Consider the following 26,589-nt stretch of genomic DNA (forward strand, 5'->3'; position numbering starts at 1 on the left):
TCCATTCCCGGAGATAGTGCCCCCTTCCCCCAGTTCTGCCATGTGTATATGTACAGTAATATAACGCTGGATGTGCTCATGTATACAGGGGGCATTAACCCCTCCATTCCCGGAGATAGTGCCCCCCTTCCCCCAGTTCTGCCATGTGTACAGTATATGTACAGTAATATAATGCTCGATATGATCATGTATACAGGGGACATTAACCCCTCCATTCCTGGAGATAGTGCCCCCTTTCCCCAGTTCTGCCATGTGTATATGTACAGTAATATAACGCTGGATGTGCTCATGTATACAGGGGACATTAACCCCTCCATTCCTGGAGATAGTGCCCCCTTCCCCCAGTTCTGTCATGTGTATATGTACAGTAATATAACGCTGGATGTGCTCATGTATACAGGGGGCATTAACCCCTCCATTCCCGGAGATAGTGCCCCCTTCCCCCAGTTCTGTCATGTGTATATGTACAGTAATATAACGCTGGATGTTCTCATGTATACAGGGGACATTAACCCCTCCATTCCCGGAGATAGTGCCCCCCTTCCCCCAGTTCTGCCATGTGTATATGTACAGTAATATAACGCTGGATGTGCTCATGTATACAGGGGACATTAACCCCTCCATTCCCGGAGATAGTGCCCCCTTCCCCCAGTTCTGCCATGTGTATATGTACAGTAATATAACGCTGGATGTGCTCATGTATACAGGGGGCATTAACCCCTCCATTCCCGGAGATAGTGCCCCCTTCCCCCAGTTCTGCCATGTGTATATGTACAGTAATATAACGCTCGATATGCTCATGTATACAGGGGACATTAACCCCTCCATTCCTGGAGATAGTGCCCCCTTCCCCCAGTTCTGCCATGTGTATATGTACAGTAATATAACGCTGGATGTGCTCATGTATACAGGGGGCATTAACCCCTCCATTCCCGGAGATAGTGCCCCCCTTCCCCCAGTTCTGCCATGTGTATATGTACAGTAATATAACGCTGGATGTGATCATGTGTACAGGGGATATTAACCCCTCCATTCCTGGAGATAGTGCCCCCTCCCCCCAGTTCTGCCATGTGTATATGTACAGTAATATAACGCTGGATGTTCTCATGTATACAGGGGGCATTAACCCCTCCATTCCCGGAGATAGTGCCCCCCTTCCCCCAGTTCTGCCATGTGTATATGTACAGTAATATAACGCTGGATGTGCTCATGTATACAGGGGACATTAACCCCTCCATTCCCGGAGATAGTGCCCCCTTCCCCCAGTTCTGCCATGTGTATATGTACAGTAATATAACGCTGGATGTGCTCATGTATACAGGGGGCATTAACCCCTCCATTCCCGGAGATAGTGCCCCCCTTCCCCCAGTTCTGCCATGTGTACAGTATATGTACAGTAATATAATGCTCGATATGCTCATGTATACAGGGGACATTAACCCCTCCATTCCTGGAGATAGTGCCCCCTTCCCCCAGTTCTGCCATGTGTATATGTACAGTAATATAACGCTGGATGTGCTCATGTATACAGGGGGCATTAACCCCTCCATTCCCGGAGATAGTGCCCCCCTTCCCCCAGTTCTGCCACGTGTATATGTACAGTAATATAACGCTGGATGTGCTCATGTATACAGGGGACATTAACCCCTCCATTCCCAGAGATAGTGCCCCCTTCCCCCAGTTCTGCCACGTGTTTATGTACAGTAATGTAACGCTGGATGTCCTCATGTATAAGACCCCTGAAAATATGTCTTATATTCTAGGTTCTTCAAAGTAGCCACCTTTTGCTTTGATGACTGCTTTGCACACTCTTGGCATTCTCTTGATGAGCTTCAAGAGGTAGTCACCGGAAATGGTCTTCCAACAATCTTGAAGGAGTTCCCAGAGATGCTTATCACTTGTTGGCCCTTTTGCCTTCACTCTGTGGTCCAGCTCACCCCAAACCATTTCGATTGGGTTCAGGTCTGGTGACTGTGGAGGCCAGGTCATCTGGCGTAGCACCCCATAACTCTCCTTCTTGGTCAAATAGTCCTTACACAGCCTGGAGGTGTGTTTGAGGTCATTGTCCTGTTGAAAAATAGATGATGGTCAAACTAAACGCAAACCGGATGGAATAGCATGCCGCTGCAAGATGCTGTGGTAGCCATGCTGGTTCAGTATGCCTTCAATTTTGTATAAATCCCCAACAGTGTCACCAGCAAAGCACCCCCACACCATCACACCTCCTCCTCCATGCTTCACGGTGGGAACCAGGCATGTAGAGTCCATCCGTTCACCTTTTCTGCGTCACACGAAGACACGGTGGTTGGAACCAAAGATCTCAAATTTGGACTCATCAGACCAAAGCACAGATTTCCACTGGTCTAATGTCCATTCCTTGTGTTCTTTAGCCCAAACAAGTCTCTTCTGCTTGTTGCCTGTCCTTAGCAGTGGTTTCCTAGCAGCTATTTTACCATGAAGGCCTGCTGCACAAAGTCTCCTCTTTAGGCTGTGTGCCCACGTAGCATTTTTCAAGCGTATATGCTGCGGAATTTCCGCAGCGTAAACGCTTGAAAAACGCATGTATATCCGCACCCCATGGTCCCCAATGGGATTCCGCAAGTTCTATGCACATGCTGCGGATTTTTCCGCAGCGTTTATGCCGCGTTCAAAAATCCGCAGCATGTCATTTAATTTTGCGTTTCCGCAAGCGGAATTGCCTTTGTCCAATGCATAAAAAACGCAAGGCAATTCCGCATGTGGAAAACGCGTGATAAACGCGCGAAAAATGCGCGATAAACGCGTGCGGAATTCCGCATGCGTTTTTCCGGGAGAGGACTTGCATTTATGCAGCAGAAATTTTCTGCTTCATAAATGCAACGTGGGCACATAGCCTAACAGTTGTTGAAGAGATGTGTCTGCTGCTAGAACTCTGTGTGGCATTGACCTGGTCTCTAATCTCAGCTGCTGTTAACCTGCGATTTCTGAGGCTGGTGACTCGGATAAACTTATCCTCAGAAGCAGAGGTGGCTCTTGGTCTTCCTTTCCTGGGGCGGTCCTCATGTGAGGCAGTTTCTTTGTAACGCTTGATGGTTTTTGCAACTTAACTTGGGGACACTTTCAAAGTTTTCCCAATTTTTTGGACTGACTGACCTTCATTTCTTAAAGTAATGATGGCCACTTGCTTTTCTATACTTAGCTGCTTTTTTCTTGCCATAATACAAATTCTACCAGTCTATTCAGTAGGACTATCAGCTTTGTATCCACCTGACTTCTGCACATCACAACTGATGGTCCCAAGCCCATTTATAAGGCAAGAAATCCCACTTATTAAACCTGACAGGGCACACCTGTGAAGTGAAAACCATTTCCGGTGACTACCTCTTGAAGCTCATCAAGAGAATGCCAAGAGTGTGCAAAGCAGTCATCAAAGCAAAAGGTGGCTAGTTTGAAGAACCTAGAATATAAGATATATTTTCAGCTGTTTCACACTTTTTTGTTAAGTATATAATTCCACATGTGTTAATTCATAGTTTTGATGCCTTCAGTGTGAATGTACAATTTTCATAGTCATGAAAATGCAGAAAAATCTTTAAATGAGAAGGTGTGTCCAAACTTTTGGTCTGTACTGTATACAGGCGAGGTCACTATGGTTTGGGGATAGCTGACGCTTTCTCTCTGGGGTGGAGATTTAGATTGAATGGAAATGTCTGTTTTTTATATCCATAGAAATCTGGAGAAATGTAAAACCTGTAATTCCCCTAATTTTGACTGTAATAGTTTAGAATAATGCTGCGTTCACACATTGTGCATTTTTTACGCACGCGTATTTTCCTGCAGTTTTTACCTGCATTTTTTTACGCAGGTAAAAACTGCACCTCCATTCACACACTGCGTTTTTTCCTGCGTTTTTTACGCAGGTGCAGGAGAAATGAAGTGTGAGGAGCATGGACACCTGTATGTAATGTATGTGTCTCTGTGTCCTGTCTGTGTCTATGTGTCGTGTGTGTGAGTGTCCCCCTAGCAGTGTACGTACAGACAGCTTCTGGCAGCAGTACATACACTGCTTTAAAAGAAAAAAACTATGGATACTCACCTATCCGAAGGATGGGAGAGGCGTCCGGTTCCGCGGCTTCCAGCATCTGCCGTGAAGCGATCAGCTGACTGTCAGCTGACCGGCTTGTAATTCAGCTGACCGGAAGCCGGTAAGCTACAGTCAGCTGAACGGTTCTCCAGCAGATGCTGGAAGCGGCTTGACCGGAGCGGACGCCTCTCCCATCCATCGGATAGGTGAGTATCCATAGTTTCTCCTGCGCCTCCATAAAAAAGCGCTGGAATTACGCAGTGTGTGAACACCGCTGCGTAATTCCATCGCTTATAATGGGCACAATAGGAGAAAGCGCAGGACGCAGCTGCGTAAAGAATTGACATGTCAATTCTTTACGCAGCTGCGCTTTCGCGCTGCGTACAATAACACAGTGTCTGAACGGCAAAGTGAATTTCCCATTCACTTTGCTGGCAGACACAAGGCACATTGCGTATTTTGAAAAAGCGCGCGCAAAAAAGCGCGCGAAAATACGCAATGTGTGAACGCAGCCTAAAGGGATTTCCCATGAGATGTCTGTGGCGCCGTTCCTGGAATGAGGACACTTATCTTGGAGGAGTAGATTGTGGAGCTGAATATGGGAGAAAACAAGAACTCGTTACATTGTAGGATCAGATTGTGGATTTTATACCGTGATGGAAATTTATGGAGAATAAGTTGGGACCTCATTTATCATAATTTCTAAAATAAAAACTCTTTTCCTCCAGCAACTTATCACAGGTCAGCTTTAATTTTTTGAACGACTCTGGTAAAATGAAAGCTGGAATATTATTAGTTGATATTATTATTTTGGAGAATTCTAGTTGGATAGCTTATAATGGGAAAGTGTGAAATATGCCTTTATAATTCTATAGGGAGGTGGTGGACAATATTGTCATCCACCCTGCAATATTACTTAGTGTTCTAGATGGATATCTATGTGTGGGTTGGATCTCAGAGCTGAGTAGGATAAGGACAGACTATTGGGGTCTGTGTTTTTGGTTGGGAACCAGTGGGTTAGGACTATAATGCTCTATGCCAGTCTTGATGAACAGAGCAGTGAAGGAAGGCTATGTACACACTACATTTTCTGGCCATTGTCAGGCGCCTATGTTCAGGAGGTATGTGCCCGACAGTGGCCACTGTCACGATAGACTCAGGCATCCGTCCACCATAGGGATCCATTGTAAACAAGCATATACCTCATGGTAAACGTTCTTCGCACTGACCCCTCTGTCTAGTTCTGTGTGAAATTATGTCCAATTTGCCTTTTTTCTGCTTTTTTTTGTGTTATTCCAATACACACAAAGGAAATAAATGTGTATAACAAAATGTGTAATTGCAATAATTTTCTAGGCAAAATACTTTCTGGAACAATTTCGAGGGTGCCAACACTTTCGGCCATGACTGTATTTAGTGTTTTGATTTACAGTGGGTTCTTATTTTGGACAGATGCATTGCATGTCATTTGAGTGTGGCCTCATGTTTTCCACTGACCCACAGACTTGCATTGCTGATTTTGATTCGACACTCGGATGAAAATTGGGCATGTCACGACCCAATAAAATAATATGGGTACGAGTGCTATCCATCAAAACCGCAGATAGCATTCCTCCGATTTAAACGGTAGTGTGCACGAGCCCCTATGTACATAGTACAAAAAAACTGTAGGTGGCAAAGCCACTGCAAAAATCAGCAAAGACACCAAAGAAGATGATTCAGGAAAAACATCACCAACGTTTTCTTGAAGCGTCTTCCTATAGCAAAACTCTGTGGGTACAACGGCATCTAAAAAACGCAGTGTGTACATACCCTTAATCTGTAGTTCAGGGTAAAGATCCTTCTTGCAATAGGGTATAAAAAAAGGTATGAAAGCAGTGCTTATTCAGAGGTCTGTAATTTTGGGAGGCAGCACTATTAGATTAAATAACACAGCAAAATAAGGAAGCAGTGTTTACCTGCCCAGGTCTCAGAACTAATGCACTATCAATGCACCTGTGTTGCCGCCATCTTTATTATATGGGTTTGCTGCATAAATTCTGAGACCTGGGCAGGTAAATACTGCTGCCCCTCTTTTTTTTGCTGTGTTAATTCTTGAAATTTTGGAGGATTTTTATTCCTCTTTTTATGACTTTGCTTTTAATTTTAGTGTTAGGACTCGCAATTGTGAGGACCCTTGACGTGAGCTTGTGTATCTTGGCCAAAATATCGACCCATACCTCATGTATTATGTATATGTTTTTACACGTTATTTTTCAGAGTGCAGCCAGGCCCATCTTTGTTCGCCTTGTAAACTAGGGTGTCTGTCCTCATGAAGTGCACTTAGATGGTGCTGGGCAGCCCACCTAATCTAATAGTATAGGTGTCACTAATAGGCGGTAATACTCTGCATTACTTTTGTGTGAACAGAGCCCTATACAAGCCACTTTTGTGCAATTTTAATACTAAGCAATTACCCCCTCCATGAATTGGTAGGTTGTGAGTGGTTGTCTCATCAGCATTTTGTCCTGTCTTGCCGTCATCTTTATTATATTGGTTTTGCTGCATCCTGATCCCGCATTAGTTCTGAGACCTGGGCAGGTAAATACTGCTGGCCATTTTTTTTTTGCTGTGTTAATTCTTGAATTTTTGGAGGATGTTTTATTCCTCTTTTTGTGGCTTTGCTTTTAATTTTACTATTAGATGAAACTAGCATTGATCTTAGTGACTACCATCCTGGAGTCCAGGGCCTTCTGACCAATTCAGGATCAGGTTTCCCATCCACACATAGGAACGACCAGAGTGCACTGAGCTCCAGGACGTTAAAGGGATTGCCCGGCCAGATGACTATCTCTTAGGATAGGTCATCGATTATCATATCAGTGGTGGTCCAACACGCTGCTGCCCCACAAATCAGCTGATGTCAGCTCATAGATAGGAGCTGATCTGCAGAACCCAACAGGCCAGGTTCACACTAGTGTCTGAAGTTCCAAACTGAACAGCCAAAAATAGTCGTCCTCGGTGTTTGGCATTTTAACGGGAAAAAAGGAAGCACGCTGTATTACTTTTTTTCGGTAAGGCCGCTTTCAAACATCATTTTTATTTCTCATACCTGTAAACCCTCCAGTGGAAGCCAATGGTCCTGTGAAAAAAAAGCAAAATGAATAACGCACGGATGTCATGTTATCCGAGCACGTTTGTTTATCACTAATCTACCAATTCTCTGAACGCTGATCTCTGTATATCCCCACCCACACCACTGATTGGCAGCTTTCTGCCTATGCACAGTGTATACAGAATGCTGCCAATCAGCGGTGAGGTTATACAGAGCCGTATAAATATGGAGAACTACACGGCAGCAGGTTTACTAGTCTTCTAATTATAATCTCCTGTTGATAAAACTGTGATTTTATCAAAACTTTCTGATTTTACCTTGGCTCATCTTCTCATTCAGGTCTCTACAATATCGGATCCTCTCAGTAGAGATCTATATAAGAAAATTTTCCTGATTGATCCGCCAAGGATGGATAAAGACAGGGACAAGATGGTGGACAGGATATTACATCTCACCCTAGAGATCCTCTTCCGGCTTACTGGAGAGGTGAGAGATTCTGATGACGTCACATTACATCATTCTTATCTATGGGAATAACTGATGTACAGAACTGGAGAGGTGAGGACTCTGGAAATGTCTGTAGTGAGATTTATTAACGTGTCTCTCCATAACCAGGATTACACAGTAGTGAAGAAGACCTCTAGTGAGTGCTGTCAGCCCCCTGTGTCTGAGGGATGGGGAAGACCCCTGAGCCCAATCACAGAGCTTCCACCTCACCCCCTGATACATGAGGACATCAATGAGCAGAAGATCCTAGAACTCACCTACAAGATGATTGAGTTGCTGACTGGAGAGGTGACACTGCTGGGAATGCTGGGACATTATACAGAAATGCTATGAAGGGATCGGGGGGATGACGGTATCATTGTATGTGTCAGGTTCCTATAAGGTGTCAGGATGTCACCATCTATTTCTCCATGGAGGAGTGGGAGTATTTAGAAGGACACAAAGATCTGTACAAGGACATCATGATGGAGGGTCCCCAGACCCTCACGTCACCAGGTAATAGACAGGACTAAATACACATGACATATAATTATCTGTATGTAAGGAATGAATTCAATCCCTGTATGTGTTTTCTCCAGTTCTATCCAGTAAAAGGACAACACCAGAGAGATGTCCCCGTCCTCTTCTTCCACAGGACTGTAAACAAGAAGATCCCAATGTTCCTCAGGATCATCAGGTAGATGGGGAGAAGGTGTCATGAGATCTCTCCTATGATGTGTAGACGGCTGTGAAGGTCTTGTGCTCAGTCTTGTTTTATCCACCAGTATTATATGTTTTATACTTGTGTAATGAGAACGGCGGAGATGGAAGGATTAGAGCTGATCATAGATGTGACTTCTCGATCTGTCTGTGACTTTTACAATATTTGTTTCAGGGTAAAGATCTGACCCATATTAATACTACAGAGACATATGTGAGGGGCGATGAATGGTGTAAAGAGGAGATTTCTACAGATGACCGCACAGGTGAGTGGTAATTGTTCTGTCTGGTGCCAGAAATCTAATTCTGAAATTAATGAGAGGGTTGATCCAGACAAATGATTGTGTTGAGGGGAAATTGACATAATAATTATTAACACAAAAATAAAAATTACATCAGTTATTTTTAATACAAAATGAAAGTCATGTTTTCACAGTGATTTATTATTATTTTTTCTGCAGCCACTGGGTATTGCCATTTTTTATTTTCTGGTGTGTAAGTATCTAAGCACGACACACACCTCAAATATGGCAGCCTCCGGGCATAGGAGTCTGTGGTCGTTGTCCGCCGCTTCTCCTGCATTCTGGCTGCCTCCAGCTGTGACCTGGCACATCCCCTGGGCTGTCAAGGTCACAGCTGTGGGGGGAGCCAGGGGGCATTTTTTATGTAATCTGGAGCTGTGCTCTGACCTACAGTTTCCCTTCATCACTACTCAGAGTGCTCAGTGTGAGTGGTGACAGGAGGTGCAGAGATGTGTTATACGGTGAGTATCAGCATTGCATTATACTCCTGTCAGGCAACTGTGTTGTTCTTTCTATGGCCCATGACAGCACCATATGAGATGGGGGATCCGCCCTTCAAGGACAGGATACCTACAGAATAAAAGGGTGGCGCCACTCCACCACCTCAGATGGTTTCCTGTCATTAACGGGGGAACCTCTTAAAAAAGTTTGGCATACCTGGAGATAATAAGACTGAAGAACCGAGGATGGTCCCAGGCCTGGCCGGCGGGCTCAAACAGGGTTCCCTTCTGTGCCTTGGCCGGTGCAGGGTTCCTGGAAGTGTCATGGTGGGTCCAATGGGACTTTCACTTATGTGCGGACGTAAATCAGCGGCATTCCCGGGTAGGTGATGTGTGGCTCATGGTATTGCAGGTGTCTAGATTTGTGCCTGCTCTATCCTTATTGTCTCCTCCCTGCAGCGCTGTGTTGGTACCATGGCTGAGACTGGAAGTGAAGCACGCTACTGGATGCAGGCCAGGAGGCGAGTCAATATGACGAGCCAGCGGTATTTTCCCTACCTCAGCCGGCGCAGTGTCCCTGGAAGCGCGACGGTGGGTCCAGGGGGACTTTCACTTGTGCTTGGGTGCAGAATGCATTCCGGGACGGTGATTGACTGCTCTGTCGCGGCTCATCATGCGCAGGAGACAGGTGTACCAGAAGAGGCCTGGAGGGGCAAGCAGTAGCGTAGGATCCGCATTTAGGTGCAGTAAGACACCCCCCCACCCCATGTGAGCGTTCCGTGCTCCAGCTGTCGCTTCCAGGAAAATGGAGTCAGCAGCCTGATGGGAAGCCCCAGACACAGGTGGAGCGGTGTCGACCCCATGACAATGGTGGCGACAGCCGTGTCAGTGAGGGACGGAGTACTGCAAAGAGTAGCATGTCCAGTCAGCGGAGCTCCAGTAATGTGGACGATTCTTCAGCCTCGGATGAGATGTGTCCTCCTTGTAATCCGGTACCATTTGATTGCCACAGAGTGGAAAATAATCTTCATGAAAGTTCACTTGGTGTTGAGACATGAGCCCTGGACCTTCCCCCCTGATTTGTGAATCATGGCCTGAGCCACAGATGGATATATATAAAAAGGGATTTCTAAACTGTCCTGAAGAGTCTCTCTGATTCTCCCAGCAGCACTAGTTTGATAGCATGGCTCCATCCAGAGAGACACAGATTTGGATTCTACGGCATTCCAGCCTAAGGGTATATCGCCCTGGCTGGAAGGATACAGATCTGCTCCATTGACCATCAGAGAACCTATGGATATCTTTGGGGAAACCAGGTTGGGACAATGAGGTCACTTGGCCCCATGGATATGTTGTTTGGGGCCAGGTTGGGACAATGAGGTCACCTGGAACCCGTGGAGTTGTTTGGAGAGGCCAGGGTGGGACCCTTGGGTCTCCTGGCCTTGTATCTCAATGGATTGTCAGCTTTTTAAGCTTGCTGCTACCTCCTCTCTGTGGGTGTCCACCCAAAGTGGGGTGCAACTGGTTGAGGGCCAGCAGAAGGGTGAGACTGTGTAATTTTGCACCATCTTGGGTATTTGCTGGGACTGTTCTTTATGTTTATTGTCTGTTTGGTGGTTCAATACAGTATTGCCACACTGTTTTACCCTCACCCTGTGTTGTCTGAGTAGTAGTATGTGACAAAATAAAGTTCAGCAGCTGTTCGCTGTGCAAGGTAAGGTTACCAAATTATTACTATGCGACAGAGAGTGGTAGCATTGCTAGCTAATGCTCAGCTAACTCAGTGGAATGTCTGTTGAACCAGTATTGAATGATGTCTTGAGAAATGCAGGTCACAATAAGAGGGCTTCCCTAGGTTTGCAGGTTAATAATAGACCTTGTAGTCATTTGCTCTCAAAGGAGGAGGCATTAGGTAGCGTTCAAACAGCCAATGTGGGTTTGGTCCAATTAAGTGCAATTTTATTGCTTTCTACAGGTTGCACAGATGTCATAAATAAAAAAATTAAGAAAAATTCTAGCCTTATCCAGGTGCTAACTAAACAGGACAGACCCTGACTACTCATATACAGCTGAGCTAACCCCAGCTTGATCAATCAAAACAGCATTTGTCCATAGCAACCACTGATACTTGCAGACTCGGCTCGGTGGAGTCTCTGCCCTGTCCCTCTGTTTAGCTCCAAGATGCATCCAGTCTGCTCTGCTTCCAGCAGTGTAACTTAGGTGAATACCTAGCCTGCTCATGTGCAGAGCTCTCCAGGTGCCCTAGTCAAAACTTGTTGAGCTAAGATTTAACCCAGTCCTACCAGGGTTGCTACAACCTGAAGGGTCTGTACAGATTCTGTGAGTTAGATAATTTAAAATGGAGTCTATAAGATCGGCTATTAAACCTCTGATTCCAGATTGCTATACGATAGGGTACAATTCTGTTCCAATTCACATGAAACACCAAGATTCCTGAGGATAGTTCTCAGCGTAAAATGAAAAATCAGGTTTTCAGTTTGAGTCTTTCCCTTCAGTTTTCAATGGGCCCTTAACCCCTTCATGCCGCAGCCCTTTTTTGTTTTTGCGCTTTCGTTTTTTGCTTCCCTTCTTCCCAGAGCCATAACTTTTTTTATTTTTCTGTCAATGTGAGATGTGAAAAAAAAATCAAACTGCGGTGAAATTGCAAAAAAAGTGCAATTCCACAATTGTTTTTTACCGTGTTCACTAAATTCTAAAACTGACCTGCCATTATTATTCTGCAGGTCATTACGAGTTCGTAAATGCCAAACATGTATAGTTTCTTTTTTATGTGGTGAAAAAAAAATTCCAAAGTTTGTGAAAAAACAAAAAAATGTCACCATTTTCCGAGACCCGTAGCGTCTTCATTTTTCAGGATCTGGGCTAGGGGAAGGGCTTAATTTTTTGCACTCCGAGCTGACGTTTTTATTGATACCATTTTTGTGTAGATAAATGTAAATCTGACGTTTTCATTTATTTTCTCGTTACGCCGTTTACCAATCGGATTAATTATTTTTATATACAGTATTGATAGATCAGACATTTCTAAACGTGACAATACCAAATATGTGTATTTTTTATTTATTTTTTAATTGTTTTATTTTGAATGGGGCATAAGGGGGTTGATTTGAACTTTTATATTTTTTATTAAACTTTTTTTTTTCTACTTTTCACATGCTTCAATAGTCTTCTTAGGAGATTAGAAGCTGCGATCATATGATCGCCTGTGTTACACATAGCAAAAATGCTCATCTGCTATGAACACCGACCGTTGCAGACCCCGGGTTGTCACGCGGCCTGAGATCATGTGACGGGAGCGCCGATTGGCGTGGTTTGTGAAAGTTTTTAGCGCATAAATTGGCCAATTCATGTGTGCCCATCAACCACGGCAAGGTAACCTCCCTCTGATGGGTAACTACTCTGCCTAACATGCCACTTTTGGGCTACAAGCCTACAACTAAACGGATAAACATGTCTTCTTCTGGGCTAAAGGGCAAGCAGAGCTTTTTATACATCACCTGCTGGTTAAATGGGAGGAGTGCAGAATCAGGCAAGAGGCAGTTACACCCCCTTATAACAATATAAACCAGAAGTACTTGTTGCTGAGCAAAAACAGTTTAGATCCAATATATTTGCTGCTAAGACGTATCTTGGCCATATGGAGTGCTGCTGCATTATTTCTGATTATATTTTATAGTTACAGCAGCTGGTGGCACCAGTTCACACTAGGAGGTGCTGGTCAGGTATATGTGTGTGTGTGTGTGTGTGTATATATATACATACATACATACAGTACAGACCAAAAGTTTGGACACACCTTCTCATTTAAAGATTTTTCTGTATTTTCATGACTATGAAAATTGTACATTCACACTGAAGGCATCAAAACTATGAATGAACACATGTGGAATTATATACTTAACAAAAAAGTGTGAAACAACTGAAAATATGTCTTATATTCTAGGTTCTTCAAAGTAGCCACCTTTTGCTTTGATGACTGCTTTGCACACTCTTGGCATTTTCTTGATGAGCTTCAAGAGGTAGTCACTGGAAATGGTCTTCCAACAATCTTCAAGGAGTTCCCAGAGATGCTTAGCACTTGTTGGCCCTTTTGCCTTCACTCTGCGGTCCAGCTCACCCCAAACCATCTCAATTTGGTTCAGGTCTGGTGACTGTGGAGGCCAGGTCATCTGGCGTAGCACCCCATCACTCTCCTTCTTGGTCAAATAGCCCTTACACAGCCTGGAGGTGTGTTTGGGGTCATTGTCCTGTTGAAAAATAAATGATGGTCCAACTAAACGCAAACTGGATGGAATAGCATGCCGCTGCAAGATGCTGTGGTAGCCATGCTGGTGTAAGGATCTGAATCCTGTATCTGTTCTGTCCGGTTTTTGCCCTTTTCCAAAATGGAGCCCGCATGTACCTGTGCTGCCCTTATCCAAGATGGAGCTGCATGTACCTGTTCTGTTTGGTTCTGCCCTTATCCAAAATGGAGTTGACAGCCTCGGGGGCCATCTTGTTTCCTGTCTGATATCTCCTGTTTCCTGTTTGCTATATATATATATATAAAGAGACTCTGGCCAACTATACTTTGCTTGTGTATCTTGTATCTTACCTGCTGCCAAGCTTGAAGGACTTTCATCGTGCCTGTTGCTTCTCTACATTGGGATTCCCCACCTGTTACCTGCCTGCCGTTTATCTGTACTTTCACTGCAAGGACCCGCTCTGCATCCACCTACAGTTCAGCCTGCTCTCTGCAAGGAGCCTGGCCCGGGCTCAGGATCTCGTGGACTGTGCGTTTCTGGACCAGGGACATCTATTGGTTGGTACTGTCATTACAACCGTTTCCAGAGACTGTTTACTGATCGCTTATTGCCTATACCTGCCTGCTATAATATATGCTCACCTCCTTCAATATATCCTGTCAATACGATATATCGTGTTTGTCTTCACTCCGACCCACGCTATCGATCTCCAGAAGTATAAAGTATATAGTTGACAGAATACACAAGCCTCAAAAGAATGGAGTTCCCTGGGTCAGATACTGTGGAGGTGCGTCTAAAGAAAATATGCACGTATATCACAGGACTTCATGGGGACCTGCAGGCCACTAAAACAAAACTAATGGCATTAGAGACTCAAATTAATCATAATGCTAATGTGGCCGACTCGTCCATTCACGCATTAGCAAATCGCCTGTCAACTCAAGAGACTACAGCCGCAGCTCCGGTTCCAGTATCAATGCCAACTCCGGCTCTGGCTTTTCCTAAACTCCCGCCATTCAGGTTTGGTGGAGAAAGAGAAAAATTCCGTGGGTTTTTGAATCAGTGTCAACTTTTTTTTTCTACACAGGCAGCTCACTTCCCAACTGAACGAGCGAAAGTATTAACCATGATAATGCTGTTAACTAACAAAGCTCTTGCCTGGGCAAATCCTCTGATTGAAACTGATGATACGTGTTTAAATTCACTGAAAGACTTTATTTCTGCAATGGGTCAAATGTTTGGTGACCCCAATCGGAGTGCCACAGCAGAAGCCGCACTATTGACACTCCAACAGGGAAAGCACTCTGTCGTAGAATATGCAATAGAGTTTCGGAGGTGGGTGCTGGACACTACGTGGTGCGATTCGGAAAGACATGCAGTGTTTAGGAGGGGTTTATCCGCTGCAATTAAGGATGAGCTGGCACGAGGGGAGTCACCTGTTGCCCTGGGAGACTTTATCAACCATTGTGTTCGGATAGATGTTCGCCTCACAGAACGCCGGCAAGAGAGATGGGCAGATTCTAACCGTAACAGCTTGCTATCTTTTTCTCCTCCCTCCAGAGAAACTCAGGATAAGTCCTCTCTTCAGGTGGAGTCGGAACCTATGCAGGTGGATGCAATTCAAAGAACTCGCCCTGACGCATGCAAGGAACATCGTTTCAGAGAAAATTTATGCTTCTATTGCGGAAAATCTGGTCACTATATTTCAAATTGTCCCAGTAAAATTCGCAGGACTACGGCTGCAGTGATCGAATACGACGTCTCAGACGAAGCCTCAGTAATTTCTCATCAAATTCCTCCTCGGGATAAAGAAACCGACCAGGATTACGATTTCTCTGACTGTGCTTCAGAAACATCTTCACCCGTGAATGCAGCCATTCTTTCAGTAGGCTCCACTACTTCGGCCTCGGAGAGCTCAAAGAAAAATTCACACTGCTACATTCCTCTCAAGATAAAGATTCAGTCCGGCTGGGTTACTAGTTCTGCTATGGTTGACTCTGGAGCCAGTGGTAATTTCATGGACATCGCATTCGCTAAAAAGCACGGTATACGTCCACAGAGGAGAATCGCACCGGTATTAATGGAGACCGTGGATGGGTCCCCTGTTGACCTTGAAACAGCAGCATTGAAGGTTCGTATGGGGGCGGACCATGCAGAAAGACTGTCGTTTTTGCTGATCTCTTCTCCCCACTTTCCTGTAATCTTAGGCTTACCGTGGCTACAATTACAAAACCCTACTATCAACTGGGCAACAAAGGAATTGCAGTTTCCAGAACGGCAGTTGTCTTCCAGGGAATCAGCTTTAATCGGGTCAGCATGTGTAAGTGATCTAAAACTACCAATGGAATATCAAGATTTTGAAGATGTATGTGATAAAAAGATCGCGGACAAGCTGCCACCACACCGGCAGTATGATTGCCCCATAGAACTCTTACCTGGCGCCGCGATTCCGTTCGGTAGCATTTATCCTCTGGCCGGACCTGAACTAAAAGCTCTCAAAGAGTATATCGATGAGAATTTAGCTATGGGGTTTATACGACCATCTTCCTCTCCAGCCGGTGCCCCAATCTTCTTCGTGAAAAAGAAGGACGGCTCACTTCGACCATGTATTGATTATCGTGAGCTCAACAAAATTGCGGTCAGAAATTCTTATCCACTTCCACTAATTCCTGAATTACTTGAGAGGATACGACATGCCAAAATCTTCACAAAATTAGACCTCCGTGGAGCATACAATTTAGTACGGATTCGCCCTGGTGACGAATGGAAAACAGCTTTCCGGTCACGTTACGGACATTTTGAGTACCTTGTTATGCCTTTCGGACTTCGTAACGCACCGGCTACCTTTCAACACTTGGCAAATGATATATTTAGAGACATACTCGATATTTTTGTTGTGGTTTATTTGGATGACATTTTAATTTTTTCCAGCAACTTCGAGGATCATCAGCGGCATGTGAGAATGGTGTTGGATCGTCTACGGCAAAATCAGTTGTACATCAAGTTGGAGAAATGCAAGTTTCACAAGTCGGAAATTCAATTTTTGGGGTATGTTATTTCTCCCCAGGGTCTCAGCATGGATACAAGCAAGACTCAAGCCATTCAGGAGTGGCCAATTCCCAACACACTAAAGGAGGTGCAACGATTTATTGGATTCGCCAATTTCTACAGACGGTTCATTAAAAATTTCTCTGAGATTGTCTCACCCATTACCCAACTGACACGGAAAAAGACGCCGTTGGTCTGGTCGCCACAAGCGCAGACAGCATTTGACAGGTTGAAGTCTAAATTCACGTCAGCTCTCATTCTCATACATCCGGACCCGGATCGGGCCTTCATAGTGGAAGTGGATGCCTCGGACTGTGCTATAGGGGCTATACTTTCGCAGAGAACAGGTGAGAAAGATCTTTTGCATCCCTGTGCTTTTCTTTCACAGAAGTTATCACCTGCAGAAAGGAACTACGACGTTGGAAACAAACAATTGTTGGCCATTATAACGGCATTCAAAGAATGGAGACACTTACTACAGGGGGCATCCCAACAAATTGTCGTACTTACGGACCATCGTAACCTTGAATTCATGAGGTCGGCTAGGTGTCTAAAACCTAGACAGGCTCGGTGGAATCTTTTTCTTAATCAGTTTGATTTTGTTATCTCCTATAGGCCGGGTTCTCGTAATGGGAAAGCAGATGCATTATCCCGAATTCATTCGGTTGATATAAACCCGGCTGCACCTCCAAGAACCATACTGTCGGAAAACAACTTTATAGGTCTGTTACACAATCAAGATCTATTAACGGCTATCAGGGAGGCATACGCTGCAGACCCGTTCCTGATTCAACTGTCCAGCCAGGTAAATCTAACCTTGAAAAATAGACTTTGGTTCCAGGGACAACGCCTGTATATTCCGGAAACGGTTACATTACGGGTGCTAAAATTAATGCATGACTCTAAGATCGCTGGTCATAGAGGAGTTCAGAAGACTCAGGAATTCTTATCTCGCTTCTTCTGGTGGCCAACTTATCGGAAAGACGTTCAGCATTACGTCTCATCTTGTGAGGTATGTGCAAGATCAAAGGTTCCTCGCTCCTCACCTACCGGACTGTTGCAACCCTTTTCTATTTCATCCCGTCCCTGGGGGTCTATTTCAATGGATTTTATTGTTGAGTTGCCTATGTCAAAAGGAAAGAACACTATCCTAGTAGTAGTTGACCGCTTAACCAAGACTGCTCATTTCATTCCCTGTACCGGCTTACCAACAGCGAAACAGACAGCCGATCTTATTGTACAAGAGGTTTTTCGCCTACATGGAGTTCCTGATGAAGTGATATCAGATCGAGGGGTCCAATTTACTTCAAGATTTTGGCGAAGCTTTTGTGCTGCTCTGGACATTAAAGTAAATCTGTCATCTGCTTTTCATCCGCAGTCTAACGGCCAAACGGAACGGACAAACCAGACTTTGGAGCAGTACTTGCGTTGTTACGTGTGTCATTTGCAGGATGATTGGGTAAAACTTACTTCCGTTGGCCGAATTCACGTATAATAATTCACAGAGTGCGTCCACCAAACAGTCTCCGTTCTTTGCTAACAAGGGGTATCATCCCAGCATTCTTCCACGGTTTCTAATAGATACAGCCGTACCCGCAGTAGCCGATCGGATTACGCTTCTCCAACAGAATCTAGAGGTCTTAAAAGAAACGCTGGCCACAGCTCAAGAAAGATATAAGAAGGCGGCAGATAGGTTCCGCAAGCCAGCACCAACATACAAGGTAGGAGACATGGTTTGGCTTTCAACAAAGAACTTAAAACTAAGAACTCTAATTTCTAAATTGGGGCAGAAGTATGTTGGGCCATACAAAATCGGCAAATTGGTAAGCCCTGTAGCCTGTCAACTCAAGTTACCAAAATCCTTGAAAGCACACCCTGTTTTTCATGTCTCTCTGCTCAAACCGGTAGTACCAAATCCTTTTCCCGGACGCATACCTGTTCCACCCGATCCAGTTCTTATTGACGGGCAAGAGGAATTCATCGTGGAGGGGATCATTGATTCTCGGATTGATAGAGGACGCCTCCAGTACCTGGTGAAATGGCAAGGCTATCCATCGGAGGAGAATTCTTGGGAACCTCGGGAGAACATCCACGCTACTCGTTTGATTGAACTGTTCCACAGCAGATAACCCAACAAACCAGCTCCAAGGTTGTCCGGAGGACACCCTTTAAGGGGGGAGTAATGTAAGGATCTGAATCATGTATCTGTTAATAATAATAATAATAATAATAGTTTATTTTTATAGCGCCAACATATTCCGCAGCACTTTACAAATTTTAGGGGGGACTTATACAGACAATACAGAATAAGCATATCTCATATCGAAAGGAGTGAGGGCCCTGCTCGCGAGCTTACAGTCTATGAGGAAGTGGGGGAGACACAAAAGGTAAAAAGTACATATATTGTATAATGCAGCCTTGATATACTGAATAGGATAAATAATAATACATGGACTGGTCGCCAGCCAGTATGTGTGCAGTCCTGACAGAGGCTTTTATGTGCATGGTTGGTTTGAACCCGAAGTTGAAGAAGATTTTAATATGGGGGAAAGCTGGGATGGACAGAGTGTGTTTAGGTGATACGCCAGTCTAAAGAAATGTGTTTTTAGGGTTCGCTTGAAACTGTGGGTATTGGGAATTAATCGAACTGTCCTGGGTAGTGCATTCCAGAGAATTGGCGCAGCACACGAGAAATCTTGGAGACGGGAGTGGGAAGTTCGGATTATGGAGGATTTTAGTTTCAAGTCATTTGCAGAACGGAGGGCACGTGTAGGGTGGTAGACTGAGACAAGGGAGGAGATGTAGGGGGGTACTGAAGCATGGAGCGCTTTGTGGGTAAGCGTGATAAGTTTAAAACAAACTCTATATTGGATGGGCAACCAATGCAATGACTGGCACAGGGAAGAGGCATCTGAGTAGCGGTTGGCGAGGAATATGATCCTGGCTGCTGTGTTCAGGACGGATTGGAGAGGGGAGAGTTTAGTAAGAGGGAGACCGATTAGTAGAGCGTTGCAATAGTCAAGACGAGAATGAATAAGAGCGACAGTAAGAGTTTTTGCCGAGTCAAAGGTGAGAAAAGTCCTGATTCTTGAGATGTTTTTGAGGTGTAGCTGACATGAACGAGCGAGTGATTTGATGTGAGGAGTGAAAGAAAGATCTGAATCAAAAATGACCCCAAGACAGCGGGCTTGTAGCTGGGGAGTAATGGTTGAGCCACAAACGGAGATGGCAATATTGGGCACAGGTAGATTAATGGAGGGAGGAAAGACGAGTAGTTCAGTTTTTGACAGATTCAGTTTTAGGTAGAGGGAGGACATAATGTTAGACACAGCAGAAAGACAATCACTGGTCTTTTGTAGTAATGCAGGGGTGATGTCCGGAGCAGAGGTGTATAATTGGGTGTCATCAGCATAGAGATGGTACTGAAAACCGAATCTACTGATTGTTTGTCCAATAGGAGCGGTGTATAAGGAGAAAAGAAGGGGGCCTAGGACTGATCCTTGAGGAACCCCGACAGTAAGAGGAAGTAGGGAGGAGGAGGAGCCGGCAAAAGACACAGAGAAGGAGCGGTCAGAGAGATAAGAGGAGAACCAGGAGAGAACCGTGTCCTTGAGGCCAATAGTGCGGAGCATAGTGAGGAGGAGCTGGTGATCCACAGTGTCGAATGCTGCAGAGAGATCCAGGAGAATCAGCAGGGAGTAGTGACCATTAGATTTAGCTGTTAGTAGATCATTAGAGACTTTAGTGAGGGCAGTTTCAGTAGAATGTAAAGAGCGGAAACCAGATTGTAAAGGGTCAAGAAGAGAGTTGTCTGAGAGATAGCGGATTAGACGGGAGTGGACCAGGCTTTCCGGTGTTTGCCCTTATCCAAAATGGAGCCGCATGTACCTGTGCTGCCCTTATCCAAGATGGAGCTGCATGTACCTGTTCTGTTTGGTTCTGCCCTTATCCAAAATGGAGTTGACAGCCTCGGGGGCCATCTTGTTTCCTGTCTGATATCTCCTGTTTCCTGTTTGCTATATATATATATAAAGAGACTCTGGCCAACTATACTTTGCTTGTGTATCTTGTATCTTACCTGCTGCCAAGCTTGAAGGACTTGCATCGTGCCTGTTGCTTCTCTACATTGGGATTCCCCACCTGTTACCTGCCTGCCGTTTATCTGGACTTTCATCTGTGTGCAAGGACCCGCTCTGCATCCACCTGTAGTTAAGCCTGCTCTCTGCAAGGAGCCTGGTCCGGGCTCAGGATCTCGTGGACTGTGCGTTTCTGGACCTAGGACATCTATCTGTTGGTACTGACATCACTACCATTTCCAGAGACTGTTTACTGATCGCTTATTGCCTATATCTGCCTACTATAATATATGCTTGCCTGCTGCAATATATCCTGTTAATACGATATATCGTGTTTGCCTTCACTCCGACCCACGCTATCGATCTCCATAAGTATAAAGTATATAGTTGACAGCTGGTTCAGTATGCCTTCAATTTTGAATAAATCTCCAACAGTGTCACCAGCAAAGCACATCCACACGTATCACACGTCCTCCTCCATGCTTCTGCATCGTACAAAGACACGGTGGTTGGAATCAAAGATCTCAAATTTGGACTCATCAGACCAAAGCACAGATTTCCACTGGTCTAATGTCCATTCCTTGTGTTCTTTAGCCCAAACAAGTCTCTTCTGCTTGTTGCCTGTCCTTAGCAGTGGTTTCCTAGCAGCTATTTTACCATGAAGGCCTGCTGCACAAAGTCTCCTCTTAACAGTTGTTGTAGAGATGTGTCTGCTGCTAGAACTCTGTGTGGCATTGACCTGGTCTCTAATCTGAGCTGCTGTTAACCTGCGATTTCTGAGGCTGGTGACTCGGATAAACTTATCCTCAGAAGCAGAGGTAACTCTTGGTCTTCCTTTCCTGGGGCGGTCCTCATGTGAGCCAGTTTCTTTGTAGCGCTTGATGGTTTTTGCAACTGCACTTGGGGACACTTTCAAAGTTTGCCCAATTTTTTACACTGACTGACCTTCATTTCTTAAAGTAATGATGGCCACTCGTTTTTCTTTACTTAGCTGCTTTTTTCTTGCCATAATACAAATTCTGACAGTCTATTCAGTAGGACTATCAGCTCTGTATCCACCAGACTTCTGCACAACACAACTGATGGTCCCAAACCCATTTATAAGGCAAGAAATCCCACTTATTAAACCTGACAGGGCACACCTGTGAAGTGAAAACCATTTCCGGTGACTACCTCATGAAGCTCATCAAGAGAATGCCAAGAGTGTGCAAAGCAGTCATCAAAGGAAAAGGTGGCTACTTTGAAGAACCTAGAATATAAGACATATTTTCAGTTGTTTCACACTTTTTTCTTAAGTATATAATTCCACATGTGTTAATTCATAGTTTTGTTGCCTTCAGTGTGAATGTACAATTTTCATAGTCATGAAAATACAGCAAAATCTTTAAATGAGAAGGTGTGTCTAAACTTTTGGTCTGTACTGTATGTATTTTATATTATGTTATACTGATACTGTGTACTAATACTATAATAAACTACATATAGCACTGATCATATTTTGTATTGATTCCGTCTTTCTCTCATAGTCTGTCTTCCTTGACAGCCCATTATTGATGGTCATACTATTTCTTCCATATTTTTTTCTTTATATATGTCAGGGATTTTCATATATACTTTTTGCTATGTGTAATGTTTGTGTTGTGGTGCCACCTGTTGGTTTACCACTTTTTAAAGATTTTAATGTTATGAATTTGTTTCATGTTTTTTTCTAAAAAAAAAGCATTACCTTTTAGTATATACCGGTTGTTTATATACATTTTTTTGTAGGCTTATATCTAATATTGTACTCAACCCTTTTCCTAAGAGTTCCGCATATATATTTCAGCATAGTTTATGTAGCACATAAATTGCTTTTAGGTTATTTATACTCTATATGTGCCGTGGCATTTTTTTTTTTTTTAGCCAATACAGCTATGCCACAGTCATCAATGATTGGGGAAAGTGGTCTGTGTGTGATGGAGATTAAATTAATGTATTGAATCATGAACTTTTAGCTGCACCCCTGGTTTGTAGTCTATAATAACCTTGATAGAAGCACTGCGAACCTCCTACCACCTGTGGCATCTCCACCTACTGCCTGCGACCATTCTCTTCTGACTAGTAGGCCCCTATGAAATCATCTGTGCGTCTCACCATAACATAATGATGTCATAGGCAGCAAGAAGTTTGAGGTGCTCTAATCCGTTGGTCACGAACTACCAAAGTGGCTGTTGGACGAAGCCTTGATAAATGTTTTGCTCAGCTCTATTACATTGGCTCCAAAACTATTGCTTATTTATAGAGGACTATACTGCTCTTTTCTTGTCCTACGCTAAAGTGCTGTCACGGGTGTGTCAGAGGTGACAGACAGTCGCCCTGCAGTTGGTTGCAGGAGATCTCTACCTTTGGCATTACAGACATCTTCTTAGAGGCTGTTTCTAGGACCCAGCGTTTAGCTTCCTCTGGCTAATTAACTCCCTGTCCTGGGTATATAAATACCTGGTGTGTTCTAAAGGGAGGTGCCGGCGATATTCATTATTCCTTGCGAAGGCTTAGCAAGAGCAGTACTTCTTCCTCTCTGGAGCTTGAGGACTTGTTTGTGCATTTGTCTGGAGTCATCTAAAGCTAAGCACTTTTCCCCTGTTTGTCCTTCCTTGTTGTCTGTAGTGTTTAGTTGAGATCGACTAGTGCTCATCTGCTCCCTTCCCTAGCTTGAGACAAACGCCAGGGAAAGACAGGGTGAGGTACGCATGCAGAGATTGATTAAGAGCCAATACAGGGACGTTAGGGGAGACAGGGTGATGCTAGATCAACCCAGGAGGTCTCCAATTTCCCCCCTTTCCCTAGAGTCTTGGCTCCCTTTCCCTCTTCCCTTTGTGTTGCACTAAGTCTTTCCCACACCTTGCCTGGCAAGTGCATGTAGTAATAAGGGAAAGTGTGAGATCGACACGACCTATCAGTACTTAGTCACAAATCCCTTTATGACTCTCCACTGCACTTTACACTAGAAAGAATTGGTGACAGGAAAAATAAAACATAAACCTATAAAGAATGAAGATACTGACATTGTCACAGAGGTAAAAAACTAGAGAAAAGTTTTATAACTGTCTGTCAATAACTAAGCTAATTTTGCTACATATGTACATGTTGTATGTATATTTTCATTATAAAAATGTTATAAAATAGCAATATATATGTTAAGGTTTTGTTATTCAAAATAATAAAATCAATTTTGTTCTTCTCAGAAGACTATACCAGTAGGTCAGAGGAACATGTTAACTCTTCGGATTTCAAGGCAGATAATCATGGTATTACACCAGATACATATGAAGAACATGCTGCTATCTCAGATACACCACCAGCCCTTGACAGCAAAAGTCTATCATCTGATATTTTTAAACAGGTTGAACCTTCTGATTCATCACAGACTGTTAAGCAAAATAAAACTAACAGAAGGAATGTTAAACATCAAAGAGCTAGCACAGAGGAAAAGCCGTATTCATGTTCAGAATGTGGAAAAAGGTTTAACCAGAAATCAGATCTTGTTAGACATCACAGAATTCATGGTGGACTGAAGCCATATTCATGTTCAGAATGTGGGAAATGTTATATCAATAAATCACATCTTTTAAGACATCAAAGAAGTCACTCAGGGGAGAAGCCATTTTCATGTTCTCAGTGTGGGAAATGTTTTAACCAAAAATCATATCTTGTTAGACATGAGAGAAGTCACACAGGTGAGAAGCCATTTTCATGTTCAGAATGTGGGAAATGTTTTATACAGAAAAGTAGTCTTATTACACATCTCAGAATTCACACAGGGGAGAAGCCGTTTTCATGTTCAGAATGTGGGAAATGTTTTAGCATTAAATCCTCTCTTGTTAAACATCTGAGAATTCACACAGGGGAGAAGCCGTATTTTTGTTCAACATGCGGGAAATATTTTACTCGGAAATCAAATCTTGCTTCACATGAAAAGAACTCGCATGTGAAAAAAAGACAAATTCTGGTCTACAATATTGGACAATCTTTACCCACAAACTCACTCATCAAGAACTCACCTGAGATGCAGCCATTAACATACAATAGCATCTCAAAATTGTAACCCATAATTTATGCTTCCTTTTGAGATCAATACACTTGCATTTCTGCCTTTCATTTTGTATATAATGAGATGAGTGTCGGACCGTGGATCCCAGGCTTTGTTAGGGCACTTTGTTTTTTTTAACCCCTTAGTGACCACCAATACGTCTTTTTACTGACCTGCGATATAAGAGAGTTGCATTCCCCGACAAGTGACAATCCTGTATCTAGCAGGAGTACACTATAGCTGACAACTTGCTGCATAAATCATGATTGGCGTTATCACTGACCATGGCCGGTTAATCCCTTAGGTGCTGCTGTCAATAGTGACTACAGATCCTAAATAGTTAACAGATTGTGGGGGCTCCTGGGCTCCCTCTTTAACCCCATTGGCAAACTGAGATCTTGATTGTGTGGTCCTTATGTTTGCCATGGCAGATAATAGCCAAATAACGGCCTTAGAGTCTGCCAGTTATAGCGGCCTGTTCAGAAGTAATCAAAATTCAGGTGGTAAAAATAAACTTTTTCATCCTTTTCATGCCACTTTCCATTATTTGCTGAAAAGAACCAGAAGGGTTAATGAACTACCTGAAAGCAGTTTTAAATACATTGAGGGGTGCCGTTTTTAAAATGGTCTGACTTTTGGGTGGTTTCCAACACATAGGACCCCCAAAGTCACTTCAAAACTGAACTGGTCCCTATAAAAATAAGCTTTGTAAATTTCCTTGAAAAAATGAAAAATTACTGCTACATTTTTAAACCTTCTAAAATGTTAACAAAATAAAACAACACTTTACAAATGGTGCTGATGTAAATCAGACATGAAGGAAATGTTATTTATTAATGTTTTTGTATGATAAGACTATTGGGATTAAAGGGATAGTCATTCAAAATTTGAAAATTGCAATTTTTAAAACATTTGTCAAATTTCTGATATTTTTTATAAATAAACGCAACACATAACCTAAATTTACCATTATTATAAAGTATAACGTATCACACAACAAAAAAAATCTCAAATTCAATGGGATATAATGAAGCGTTCCAGAGTTATTACTACATAAAATGACACTGGTCAGATTTCAAAAAATTGGTCCGGTCAATAAGGGGCTAATATTTTTATAAATAAACGCCAAACATATCCAATTAAATTTACCATTATTATAAAGTATAATGTGTCACAAAAAAACATGGGATGTGTTGTAGCATTCCAGAGTTATTACCACATAAAGTGACACTGGTCAGATTTAAAAAAAAATTGGTCCTGTCACTAAGGGGTTAAAATGCTCTTTCCATGGAGACCATCATATTAACCCTATTACACTGGGTTTGGGAGTTTCCTATGCAAATTATTTAAGTACTTTTGTGTGCTAGAAAGTATGTTATGCTGCAAAATATGGGTATGTTGTTGTTACTGCTCCTCATCAAGAAGACCCAACCAGCATACTCAAGGGGAAGCTGCTGCTTGAGATTGGACTATTTATAAGGAACGTCTTTTCATGCAATATGAAAAGGTACAAGTACCATGACAAGATGCATAAAATAAGTGTCCATCTGCCAACCTTTATGTCATTGTTATCCACGATATCAGAGCTCTGTTCTATGAGTGCCAAATAGAGACTATGAAAACCTTACAGGTCCCTTAACTGTTGGAAACCACCATTATGGATCTATATTATGAGAGTAGCATTAGAATAAAGCCTGCAAAGTTCTAATGTAACGTTTCTGTGTTTTAAATTTAATTCTGCAGCTTTTAAAATGTAAATGTGCCAGGGCTAGCCTTTCGAAGCATTGCTTCTTCCAGACTAGTCCAGCCTCAGATTCTGTAATCAAGAACCCCGGTAAGGGCTCTGTCACATGTCAGTGTGTCTGGTATGTGTAGTGACAGTTTCCACACCTACTGGAGACACTGACACATGCAGACCCATTCAAATCTATGGGTCTGCGCACATGTCTGTGTGTTTCCACGGACTGTGTGCTCCACGAGTAGACATGTCCATTTTTTTACACGCTGCACGGTCCGCAAAATGTTC

General features: G+C 43.5%; 1 protein-coding gene across 1 annotated transcript in view; it reads left to right on the forward strand.

The window, feature by feature from the left end:
* Nucleotides 1–26,255, forward strand: part of LOC141271439 (uncharacterized) — a 92,622-nt gene extending 66,367 nt beyond the window's left edge. Inside the window, exons 9-14 of the mRNA XM_073681513.1 lie at nucleotides 7,503–7,643; nucleotides 7,773–7,952; nucleotides 8,036–8,159; nucleotides 8,243–8,340; nucleotides 8,539–8,629; nucleotides 23,719–26,255. Coding sequence (XP_073537614.1) covers nucleotides 7,503–7,643; nucleotides 7,773–7,952; nucleotides 8,036–8,159; nucleotides 8,243–8,340; nucleotides 8,539–8,629; nucleotides 23,719–24,578 — 1,494 coding nt within the window. The 3' untranslated portion in view covers nucleotides 24,579–26,255. The remainder of the gene's footprint in view (nucleotides 1–7,502; nucleotides 7,644–7,772; nucleotides 7,953–8,035; nucleotides 8,160–8,242; nucleotides 8,341–8,538; nucleotides 8,630–23,718) is intronic.
* Nucleotides 26,256–26,589: the final 334 nt, after the last annotated feature.

The sequence above is a fragment of the Phyllobates terribilis genome, unplaced genomic scaffold (assembly GCF_046119375.1).
Source record: "Phyllobates terribilis strain yellow unplaced genomic scaffold, ASM4611937v1 Scaffold_5__5_contigs__length_657084704, whole genome shotgun sequence".
NCBI lineage: Eukaryota > Metazoa > Chordata > Amphibia > Anura > Dendrobatidae > Phyllobates > Phyllobates terribilis.